Source organism: Panthera onca, chromosome B2 (genome assembly GCF_046562875.1).
Source record: "Panthera onca isolate mPanOnc1 chromosome B2, mPanOnc1 haplotype 2, whole genome shotgun sequence".
Classification (NCBI taxonomy): domain Eukaryota; kingdom Metazoa; phylum Chordata; class Mammalia; order Carnivora; family Felidae; genus Panthera; species Panthera onca.
This window is the reverse complement of record NC_138343.1, coordinates 37,259,935-37,272,346: the sequence shown is the minus strand read 5'-3', so window position 1 is coordinate 37,272,346 and position 12,412 is coordinate 37,259,935. Positions and strand designations below refer to the sequence as shown.

At 44.4% G+C, this 12,412-nt stretch overlaps 1 protein-coding gene across 1 annotated transcript in view; it reads right to left on the bottom strand.

The window, feature by feature from the left end:
• Nucleotides 1-344: 344 nt before the first annotated feature.
• The window catches only part of DNAH8 (dynein axonemal heavy chain 8), a 330,443-nt gene continuing 318,375 nt past the window's right edge, over nt 345-12,412 (bottom strand). Inside the window, exons 93-94 of the mRNA XM_078446877.2 lie at nt 3,951-4,072; nt 345-766 (exon numbers count right to left, since the gene is read on the bottom strand). Coding sequence (XP_078303003.2) covers nt 479-766; nt 3,951-4,072 — 410 coding nt within the window. The 3' untranslated portion in view covers nt 345-478. The remainder of the gene's footprint in view (nt 767-3,950; nt 4,073-12,412) is intronic.

Below are 12,412 nucleotides of genomic sequence, written 5' to 3'. Positions count from 1 at the left end.
AGGCCAAACCCAAACAGGCAATGGATAGCACATTAGCACAGACATACACAGGGGTAGATTTTATTCCAGGGCAATGCAGTTTTTATTTGAGAGAAAACTTTGCATCTGTCATGCCCCTTTCAGGATACAACCAATTAATAATTTGTTTTGGATTTTTAGAAAAATTTAAACCTTCCAATGCTCTAACACGAAGGAAGGGCTTTATCTACATAAAATGATTATAATGGAATATGATTGCCTGGGATAAAATGCATTACACTAGAATTGTCTTTTTGAATATTGATATAAGGAAACACACATACACACACACACACACACACACACACACACACACACACACGTGATTGTAGAGTATCAACTTTTTAATTTAAAAAGAGTAATCAAACAATTACCAGGGAGAAAAGACACAAAGCGCCAGGCCTCTCAATAGCACTGGCTGGGTACATGGCTCAGGTGCCCTCAATAAGTGGAAGTGAATTTACTTGATGTCACACAAAAGAGCCACTCCTCTCAGGATCCAGTGATCTGGGGACAAAACTGTTCGCAGGTACACCACGGTGATGAAGGTCAAGTCAGTACGCCTCGGTTTCTTGTAAATAGGACACACATACAGCTTGGGGTCCTTGGGCGCGATGGAATTAATGGCAAAGATATGCAGCACAGGCAGCTGTGTGAAGAGCACCTTGGGAGTGGATTCTGTAAGCTTCCCATTCCGTCTGTCCCAGGCTGCTCCATCCATGTAGAGCCCATAAATATACACACCTTCCTGGAAGAGTCAAGCACGAGGTAATAGGATTTTTTTAAAACTTAGGCGCAGTGAGATGGACATTCATTACTGTAATAAAGGTCATCAGTTTAGAAAGAAGACATACACCAGTCTTAAAATGCCACCAGAAGAACAAATACCACTGGGTGCATTGCGTGAGTAAAATACTGAGCCCCATTTTCTCCTGCGGCCTATCTTGAGGCCATAAGGGCTGTGGAAACATGCCGTTATTGCTTATTTGAGCAGAGGGCTAGCCCGCTGGGGACGACAGACTTAGCCAGCAGCACCAAATCACCTGTGCGCAGAGATAAAAGTCTCAGAGAGGCCCGGTCTGTCATGTAGGGTCAGAACAAGGAACAGGATTTGGAGCCGGGCGCCATGCGGGATCTCAGCCTGTGCCAGCCTAGCCAACATGCCCCTCTAACCATCTCAGTCATTCAGTGAGAGTTGTGCAGCCAGGCCCAGAGAGCAGGAGAGCCAGAGCGCCCCCAGAGGCCAGTTGTGGTAGAAGGCGAGCAGGCCTGATAGTCAGGGTGGGGGTGTGTTAGTTCAACAGTGGCTGCTTGTAATCCTGTGTCTCTCTTTCACACAAAGGGGCCCTGCCCTTGAGGTCTTCACCATTAAATCGGGGAGAAAGACATGAACTGAATACAAGCACACACTTTTTAGAGAGGCTGCCTGGTGACCAACACTGAGACTAAGTGCAGTGACTTGAGGTGAAAGGCCACCTTGGGCTGGAGTGCTTGAGGGTCTTTGTGGAAGAGACAGCTTTGAAGGGTGGGCTGCTTTTGGAAAGAAAGAGGAGAGAGGGCAGGCATCCAGGCAGAAGCAATATAGTACAAAGATAGGTAGGATGGGTAGGAAAGCCCAGGCATTTTATTTAGCAGAGAGTTTAATGGTCATAAAATAAGTTAGGGCTTGACCGTGGAAGACTACAGATGTCAAACTGAAGAGTTTGAACTTTACGTTATAGGCCATGGGGAGCCATAGAACACATATTCAGTAAGAAAAGAAAGGCTAAAGGGAATCACAGGAAACTCTGATAATCATGTAAGCCCATAAGATATATCTAGGTAGAAGATGGTAACCATTTTTCCTTTCCAATGAGGAGTAGCTAAGGGGAAGCAAATGTAGACTTATTATAAGAGAGAGTGAAATTAATTGCCAAGTGTTTCCTGGAATCCCCCTCATGTGACCCAAGCGTATGAGGACCATATTTTGGGGACCAAAACCTAAAGTACATGGTCTGACAGTAAAATGGGCAATCCCAGAAAATCAGGACATATGTATGATTACCATCATTGGTAGTGACAATTACTACATGAACGATATAAAATGTAGATACCATCCGACGGTAAACTGTATCCCTTCTAGGTTCCTTTTAATCTCAGAACTTTGCAATAGTGTCACCCAAAAATTCACGTCCACTTAGGATCTCAGAATGTGACCATTTGGAAGTAGGGGCTTTTCAGATCTAATTAGTTCAGGTCATACTGAATTAAGGTGGGCTCTAAACCCAATATGACTGGTGTTCTTGTAAGAAGAGGAGGGGATACCCAGAGGTACACATAGGGAAGAAGGCCATGTGATAATGGAGGCAGACTGAAGTGTTACCACTATCAGCCAAGGGATACCAAGGACTGCCTGCAACCATCAGAAGCTGAGAGAGAGACATGGGACAGATTCCCTCTCCCCCCCCCCCACGCCCCCCCCCCACCCCCCGAGCCTTTGGAAGAAACCAACTCTGCCAACACCTTGATTTCAGACCTCTGGCCACCCAAACTCTGAGGAAATAAACTGCTGTTGTTTTAAGCCACTCAATTTGTGGTACTTTGTTGCAACAGCCTTAGGAAACATATACATATCTCAGTACTGCTCTAACAAATACCTACAAATGTGGACATGACTTTGGAATTGCATGATGAGAAAACGCCGGAAGAATCTGGAAGGGCATGATTGAAATAGCTTAGGTCTACTTGAATGGAGAGATCGCTGGTGGAAATATACTGGTGTGCTTCTCGTGAGATGGCAGACAGAGTGAGGACAGGCATTGGACGCTGGAAGGAGGCAACCCTTGCTGTAAAGTGGCAGAAAGGGCCAGAATTTGGAATTCATCTGGTCCAGGCTTCTTCTTTGGCAATTGAGGGAGTGAAAGTCACAGAGGAAGGGAAAACGGGGCTAAGATTTATTGAGTACCTATGTGGGGTCCTAAATGATTCCATTGAATTGGCACAACCATCTTTCATGAGGTTGAATTACTGGCCTTATGTCACAGAGGAAGAAGTTGAGGTCAAAAAATTAAAGAACTTGCCCAAGTTCACAGAGCAGGTAAGTGCCAAGCAGTGGCTCTCAATGGCGTCTGCTTACCTCGGGCCCCTGCTCTTCTCCCCTCCAGGGGTCCCTCCACCAAGGGGTCCCGCAGCTAGTGGGGGCACTGCTGGAACTGGCCCAGAGCTCAGGACTGCGAACACTATTGGTCTCTACTGCCCTCCACACTCGTCCAGTCTGTGAGCAGCCCACAGCTGCAGCAGGAGACGTGTGGAAAACCCTTTTCTAGCAGACACAAGTGTAACTTGTCGTTGTAAAGAAAGGCTGTCTGGGGAGTTCCAGTGCTTGGCATTAATTCCTGCCCCAGCAAATGGAGGAGGTTTCAGCGTCAAAGTCTCCTGGTTATGACCGAGGAAACCCCACCTACAAAGCTGAGGTTCAATCTCAACTCCTCTTGGGTGGACATGCATTTGGAGGTTGATACGCAGCTACCACTTGGAGCTCGCTGAATGAATTTACTAAGGGCTTCTGTATGCACTATTACATCCTCCAGGCCAATAGAGGGACAGAGACTGTGGCCAAATGAATGTATCCGTGGAAAAAAACACACCCACCTTTCTGAGGAGAGGGAAGTTGGCAGTTTTAGGAACGTGGCCCTTGACCTGGTTGTGCATAGCTATATACGTGTTGGCTGGGGGGAGGCAGCTTGTCAGGCATGAGGAGATGGACTGGGGGGTGCGATATGCCAGACCGGGACCCCCACCTTCTCCCCTCTTTGAGTGGTGAATGTTCTGTTTCAGGCATACTGCATCTCAACAGGTCTTAACCGAGGCACTCATCAGTCAGTTTTAAGCAGAATGTGAACTTGCAACACTGGTTCCAGAACTGCCCCTGCTATTTGCCCAGTGGTGCCTACCACGGGGGGTGATGTGATCTCCTCCTTGGTCTGCCGCAGAACTTCATTGTGGATGGTCACAGAGTCCAGGGCCCAGCCTTTGTGGGCGCGGGTCACTTCCTGCCTCATCGCTGTGAGGAAGCCTTAAAGAAAAGAAAAAAGATAATGCCGATGCCTTAGATCAGTCCACTCGAGAAACAAGACAGGAAGAAGCTCCAAGTGTTAGCTGCTTATCAACCTCCAAATGCATGCCCACCCAAGAGGAGCTGAGATTGAACCTGAGGGGCACATTTCTTTCTGTGTTTTGTTTCTATGGGGACCTGCAATGAGCTAAGTATTCCTTGCTGGCTGACAGCAGGAAAGCAGCACCCTTTCTGCCTCGGAGAGAGCTTTGGTTTGAAACTCTCATGGGGTTTCAACCACTCAAGTGTCTAAAGATTGTAATCCAGGCCTAGCTCCTCGTCTCTATTTGAAATCACACTGCTTAGGAACAAGACTGGAATGGCAAATATTCTGCGATCAGCATTCCAACTAAAACTAGAATCAAACCATTATCAAGCTTCTATTTGCTATAATGGAACAATTTCATTTTGTCTAAGGAAACAAGGCATAATGCCAAAATAGAAAACCCAACTTTCAATTTGATCAAACAAAGCAATCACACCGGAAAGGAAATCTATGTGTTTTAATGTGCATAATACGGTTATTTTTAAGGCAATACAAGGTTACACATATTGTGGCCTTTCTTTAAACTTAATACAATATTTGCAAACCATGCCATTCAATTCAACAGGAGAAGCCTTTCTTGGAGAGCAGCAATTAATGTTAGAAACTACACCCTAAACTTCAAATGGACTTCAAAACCTTAAGAAGATTTTATCTGTGACCTCTATATTACATTTGGCTCCCATGTTAATAGTGAAAATCATAAATAAATTTTGGAATATGTTATGTCCCCCACCCCTACTCCCTGTCAGATCTGAGCATTATTATGCACCAGCATGTGAGAATATTGTATCAAGTTTGGGAACAGAGGGAAGAGAAGAAGTTGCAAGACATAATAACAGGAACTGAGTTACTACCCCTTGAAGCTGGAAAGAAAAACTAGGCCCTAGCTTGGCTTAATGAGGGAGTCCAGTTCTTCCAGTTTCCAAGTCCCTTCCTGGTAACTGAATTAGACACTTGGGGAGGCCCACATTCATTCATTCATTCATTCATTCATTCATTCGTTAAGTCTCTCAGGAGTAGCTCTCGCATGCCAGGCACAGCTTTTGGTGGGATGACCACAAAGATGAATAGGCCATCCATGGACCCTGCATTAAAGGAGCTCAGTCTAGAAGAAATGTGGAGGAAGGCAAGGCATATAACACAGTGTTGTTATGAGCAGAGGTGTAAACAAAATAAACCACTCGGGAAGACAGCTCAAGGCAGGCTGAATCAAGAGGATGAAGTTGAAGGTGACTCTTATAAGGTATGTAGGAGTTTACCAAATGGGACAATTCCAGTTAGAGGAATAGCATGTGCAAAAGCATGGGGGTCTAGGCTAAAGGTGAGGCCTTTGTTTGTGCAGATACCACATCTGGCCTAACCCAAGCTGTCCCGTCACCACACAAAGCAGGCTACCATCGTCAAGGGATTAAAGAAGCTAAGTACACATAAGGAAGCCCTCAGTGACCAGACAGTGATCTGGAGTCACATTCCAAAGGTCATGATGTGTGAGACTAGGCAAAATTACGTGGCATTGAATGTCAGTTCCATCTCCCATATAACCTCAAACAGCAGGGAATGTTGGTAGAAAGGAAAACTGGAATATTAAAGCAGCAGATTAAATTAAAGGTAAAACCACCTTGGCCCAGTGGGCTAAAGCACTGTCCCAGGCTTTAATGCATTTGAATGATCAACCAGTAGGGCCTGCTGCCCCATATGCCAGACTGGGGATGCTTGCCAAGGTACCCAATACCATAAAGGTAGGGAAGTTGCAGGAAACAGCCATTGTCCCCACTCTCGTTGTGAGTCAACATGCTATGCTGCTGAGAACACCAAGCCCCACCACACCTGGGAAAGGAGTTATCTACTGGAAACTGCAATGGGATGTCCTTCTGGGATGGCTGAGTTACTTCACACCCCTGGGTGAGGGGGAACTACTCAATCTTCACTGGGATCCCACTGTCCTGCTGCAGGCCAGACTGTTGAGATGCAGTATGCCTGAAACAGAACATTCGCCACTCAAAGAGGGGAGAAGGTGGGGGTCCCGGTCTGGCATATTGCACCCCCCCAGTCCATCTCCTCATGCCTGACAGGCTGCCTCCCCCCAGCCAACACATATGCTATGCACAACCAGGTCAAGGGCCACGTTCCTAAAACTGCCAACTTCCCTCTCCTCAGAAAGGTGGGTGTGTTTTTTTCCACGGGTACAATCATTTGGCCACAGTCTCTGTCCCTCCATTGGCCTGGAGGATGTTATCGGACACACAGAAGCTCTTAGTAAATTCATCCAGCAAGCCTTGAATGATAGCCAACAGAGCCTGTCCTTACCAAACACTGAGATGTCTCTAATGAGAAAAACTGTCTTCCAAAATAGGATGGCCTTGGACATTATTACTGCCTCACAGGGAGGTATCTCTGCCATTATCCAAATAGAATGTTGCTCATTCCTGATGAGTCTGCTAACGTACCATCTTTATTAAATCACATGAAGACACCAGTGAATGCCCTGAGTGATCCAGCTCCCAACCTAAGGAACTTAATAAATCAGTGGTTAGAATCACGAAGCTGTGAGTGGAAAAAGCTGTGACTAACTTTGGGGATCATTGTCTTAATCTGTGTTTTCTCTTGCATGTGTGTCCATTCTGTTGGCGTGGTATCTCCCTCCTATGCAGCCAGATGGCTACTGAAAGAGCCAGCTTCATGCTAGTGAAACCCCTTGCTGACTGCTCAGGTCCCATTGCAGAAGAGGAGGCCCCATGAGATTGTAAGAGCTGGTCACAGAGTGTTGCGGAAGGTCATCAAGAGGACACAGCCACCAGCTGATCTGTGAGCTGCACTTGGGCAATTGGAGCCTCCTCATTCCCTCCCCTGTCCTTGAAATGTGTGTTCCACTTGCCCTTCCTGCTTCCAGAAGCTGCCCTAAGGACATAGCCTTGAGATAGTGATGTATTGTTGAGGCCATCTGGATGGTATACATGACTGAACTCAGTTAAGTCCTCTATATAAACTTTTAACATTTGGCTGGTGGGTACAGAGATCTATTTGGCTTCTGGCCACCCAAGATAAACCTTTTATGTAAGTGTCCTTACTTATAAAACCTTCCACCTACCAATCTGAATGGCCTGCGTCTTTCTTCCATCTTTCCCTGCTCTCTGCATTTGGGGCTGGTTTCAGAGTACACCTTCAAAGCTCCCCAGGAAGGTGCAAACCAACAGTGACCACAATAATCAAATCCAATTCTTTCTTGTAAATCCCTCCATGAATGTCATTTTCATCATTCAACACTAAGCGTGCATCCATGTGGCGTATTAGACACTATGTATCCAAGTAGAGTAGTTGGATTTCAATTGACCCTATTATGCAATATTTTAAAATTCATCCCTGATCTATGAACCTACCGGCTCACAATGCACAATACATGAATCTTGGTCTCAACCGTCCATCGGCACAAATTGAATAATTGAAATTTTCTGTAACATTTTAAATTCCAACTAAATTGCAAATTTAACCTCTCTTCATACGGCACTCCAGACAATGACATAGGTGCCAGATGATGAATGACTGGGGTTCTCTCTTATGTAACACACCTGCTTTGAAGATTTCAGCCATTATTGAAGAGCTCTGAAAACCTCCAGTGCAATTAGGGAGAGACCATCTCCTATCCCCTGCCTACTAGGGGATATGCATGATGTTGTCTAGTTTACTTCAATAGTATGCCTCCTAATGCTTGGGTAGCACTTTTAGTATGCCAGTAGGTAGAATCTAGAACACAGATTACCTTGAACTGTTAAGAAAGGGAAATGTTAAAGAAATATATATATCTGAGGCCTGAGACTGGAGGGCAGGGAACTGTTCTATGGGTAATTCCCACCCAGAGAACATGGAGAAGATAACATAGTTTTTCAAGTCTTGATAGTTTTGTTTTGGCTTCCTAAAAAGAAAAACATGATCTTGTGGAATTCCAATTGCAGTAAATCCACTGAAATGTTCACTATTGAATTTAAAACAATGAATGGCCACCTTTCTTGTAGACTAATATCAAGGCTAATGGAATCAAAATCTTTGTTTTCTGAAGCCTGTATAATTTTATTTATTTTTCTTTTTAAAACATTTTTATGTTTGTTTATTTATTTTGAGAGAGATAGCATGAGTGGAGTAGGGGCAAAGAGAGAGGGAGAGAGAATTCCAAGCAGGCTCTGCGCTGACACAGTGCAGAGTCGGATACGGGGCTCAAACTCACAAACTGTGAGAGCATGACCTGAGCTGAAATCAAGAGTCAGTCACTTAACTGACTGAGCCACTCAGGTGCCCCTGAAGCCTGTATAATTTTAAAAGACTATTGACATATTTTTCTTTATAAAAACTTGAAAAGCTTTTGTCTTGGCACCAATTTAGTTTTAATAATTCTTAAACCAAATTTCAATCATCAGTGGTAGAAAAGTGATTCATACTTTCATATGTTTGAATTGAGAAACAAAAAGTTGGGGGAAGTCTTCACCAATAATAACCTTTTGTTCTTCATGATATTTAACCACCCACATGGAAATGGGTGATTTGACTATTCAAACATCTGAGTTGCATGTGTTCTAAATGAGGTGTTTAAAAAAAATTTTTTCACCTTCACACTCATACAGCACAATGAAATCTTAAAAGACTTGTCAAGTTTTTCTTTAAAATTTTCAGTTTCAAGCTAGTGTTGTACTTTGGAAACTCAGGTCTAAAATAACATGTGTTGTGTCTTAATTCCTATAATAGTAGTAACCCAACATTTCAGCAAACTAATTACTGTTGTTCGACTCGTGCAATCAGTCAGCCTAAAGAAAGCTGTAGAGTTCTTTAAGTATCGTTTCAAACATGGCCTGAGAAGAGACTAAAGAAATAACTAATCAGGAAGGTTGCTTGTCTCAATTTGATAAGGAGGAGGTTAGTATTCGGTAATGATGCTCCTATCGGCCATTTTTTTTTTTCTTTAATAAATGAACCGGTCTTTATGTAACGGGCCTTAGGTTGGGCAGTATTTCCTGTCTTATTAGTTACCAAGCCTCCCAGTAGCATCTTCAAAGATGAGGAGAAATGATGTTCCTGCTGCAAGTATATGACAGGCAGTTTTTCCCCCAAATGAGAAGCAAACAGAGTTCATTAGTAAGTTAAATAAAGGTCAGAAATTGTTAAACAAAGATGAGGCTGATCCACCCGGTTGAATAAAAATGCACCAGGCACCTCTCCTGATGCTTTGCTAGATGCTGTAAGGTGGGGGATCTTAAACTTGGCTGCAAGTTAGAAATATCTGGGAAGTCTTATAACTCCTGATTCCCATGTCACAACCCAGATCAGTAAAATCAGAATCTAGAGGTGGGACGCTGGCATTGGCATTGTTTCAAGGCAGGGCTTCTCAAACTTTAATGTTCTTAGGTATCAGCTGGGGAAGGAGCTTTTATTAACATGCAGGTTATGATTCAGTAGGTAGGTCAAGGGTAGGGGCCTGAGATTCTCCATTTCTATCAAGCTCCCAAGCAGTACTGATGTTGTTGGCTGGTGGACCACATACTGGGTAGTCTAAGGCCTAGTTTACACATTAGAATGACCAAGGGAGCTTTTAAGAAAACTAACTGTCCAGACTAGAGGCCTCATCACCAGAGGTTCTGATATAATTGGTCTGGAGCCCCAGGCATTACTATGTATTAAAAGTTTTGCAGGAGATTCTATTGTACAGGTAGGGCTGAGAAATACTGCTATGTAAAAAGATCCACACAGCAGGCCACTGAGAGGTCACTGACCCAGATTTGTTTTAAGAACAAATTTGACAAGTAGTAACAGAAATGCCCCATGTACAAGCAAAATATTAGGAAGGCTGTCAGTTGTATGAGTGGACTCCTTCCACAGTCCCTTGAGACATACATGCTCTCTGTGATGTTGTTAATCCAGGACAGGGTTGGCTTCAACAGAACCTGAGTATAAGTGGGAAAGCTGGGGCTACTTCTGCGGTCCCCTAAACCCACCATGTTTTATGTGCCAAAATGTAATTCCTTGAGCTGCTCTACCTTCTCTGAGTGCTACTTTATGCTTCCTTTCCCTTGCCCCAATCAAACCTTTCCATTTTTTCCCCTAGAGTGGTTCTATGGTCAACCAACTCTTCACAGAACATTCTCTCCATCTTCTTCCCCTTACTGGAGCCCTACTCAACTCTAAAGACACAGTCCTTCCCAATTGTTCCTCCATCCTTTATGAGAATCTCTGCTGCTTTGACAAACACACCCTCAGGCCACATGCTCCTCCCCTCTCCAAATACTATCTGCCTCCATTCACTGAGCATCCTCGATCATCTGGGCCTCTTCAGCATCCATTTAGCATCTTGACCTCTCCATTCCCTGACCTTATCATTTCTGAAGACCTCCTGAACTCCACCTTTTCTTCCCTTCTTTCCCAGGTAGTCTAGATTCATTCTTGTCATCACTTGCCCAGCCAAAACTCCAATCCTACATGAATCCAAATGTCCCCCTTCCTATACCTATTCCAGGCTGCCAAATAATACTCAGACCACCACATCATTGCCACTGTCCTCGACAGGATTCTCAAAGCCACCCACGAATCTTTCCCTGTCTCCCTCAGTAGCCCAATTTCTCAAACTTCTGCCCCCTCCTTAAGTCTCTCCTCCAACACCTTCCTGCTCCTGAGATCACTTCATGTCCTTCTTCAAGGAGAAAATAGAAAGCATCAGATAAGAACTCCCTTATCTCTTTGCCATCAAACTGACAAACTCACTTGCATCTACACTCATTCCTCCCTACAATGTGTGTGGTGTCCTTCCACCCTCTCAGAGTGCATCTCTCCTCTTGGAAGCCATCCCCTCTTTGCTTCTTTTATCTCTGTCTGTTACCTTTGTGTGCACTCTCTCCCTGTCTGTCTCTCACTCTCCTTCTATCTCTCTCTACTGGCTTCTTCCCAACCGTATTTGAATAGACTCAAGCCTCTCCTATCATTGTAAGAAGGAAAAAGGAAATCCTTTCTTCTTACAACCACTCCTCCAACTTGCTTTTCCTCTTCAAAGCCAACTTGCTTGAGACAATTATCCTTCTTGTTCATATTCTCTGTCTCTCCATTTCCTGTGGTCCTACTCACTCACCTTGAAGTCTGACTCCTCCACCTCCCCATCCACCTCACTGACACTTCTTTTGCCAACAATCTCCTTGTTGATAAAGCCATCTGACCACGTTTGGTCCTATCTTACTTGATTTCTGGCAGCTTCTATCACTACTTCCTACTTTCCCCTCTTGTCTTCTACCACACTATGGTTTCTTGGCTTCCCTCTTCAAAGCTGTTTGGATATGAAAGGACCATTCACAAGGATTGGGTGATCTGGAGGATGGTGATACATAAGCAAATGTACAGAATCTTGATGAGGGTGGTTTAGGAGGAAGATGACCAGATGGCAGTACTGGTGAGGTTCACAGGAGTATGGAATACTCTACATTCACAGTTGGAAGTGAAGAATCAGAATCTCAAACAAGGACTTTGGATGAGTCAGTCGTATGTGCAGATAAACAGTTGCATCTGTGAGAATGGTTGACATCATCCATGTAGGTACCAGGGCCAAGGGCAGAACTTGCTTGAGAAGAGCCTACAAAAGTGGACTAAGAAGCAGTCCTAGAAGAGACAGGAGGAGAACCAAGGAAGGCGATGGACGAAAGCCAAGGTGTTGAAGAGTTTCCAGAATTGGCATCCTAGTATAGTTAAGGGGAATGAAGTTGGCAATAAGGTCACTAGGTTTGGTAGCCTTGGAGAGAGCAGTGATGAGGCTGGCCAGATTACAAGGGATTGGACACTTGGTAAGGAAGATAACGATGTGCAGAAACTAGAATTATAAGAGATGTGTATAAGGATTATGACTGAAGCCAGGTACATCTAAGCCCCTGTGACATGAAGGCAAGGAAGATGGGTTGTTACTCATTTTGGAGGCATTTTAAGGTGTCCACAGTCGTCCTATCATTCTGTGGTTTGAGGATAGAGCAGGTGAGTACTATCACTCAGAGGTTTAGAACCCTGAGGTCCATTCACCTGGCTTCCCTCAGACATTAGGGGAAGCTCTGGTTCAGCACACAGTGGCTTTGGGGAATGATTATGATTGTTGTGGGATTAGAAGAAATCTCCCAGTCCCTTCTAATCCTAAAATTCTATTAAACCTTGGTGCATTTTTCCACCCAACAAACGTCAGGCTTTTTATAAGACAAACATTCAGAAAGTGCTGCTAGTTGATGATGTTGCCCTGAAAACAAATA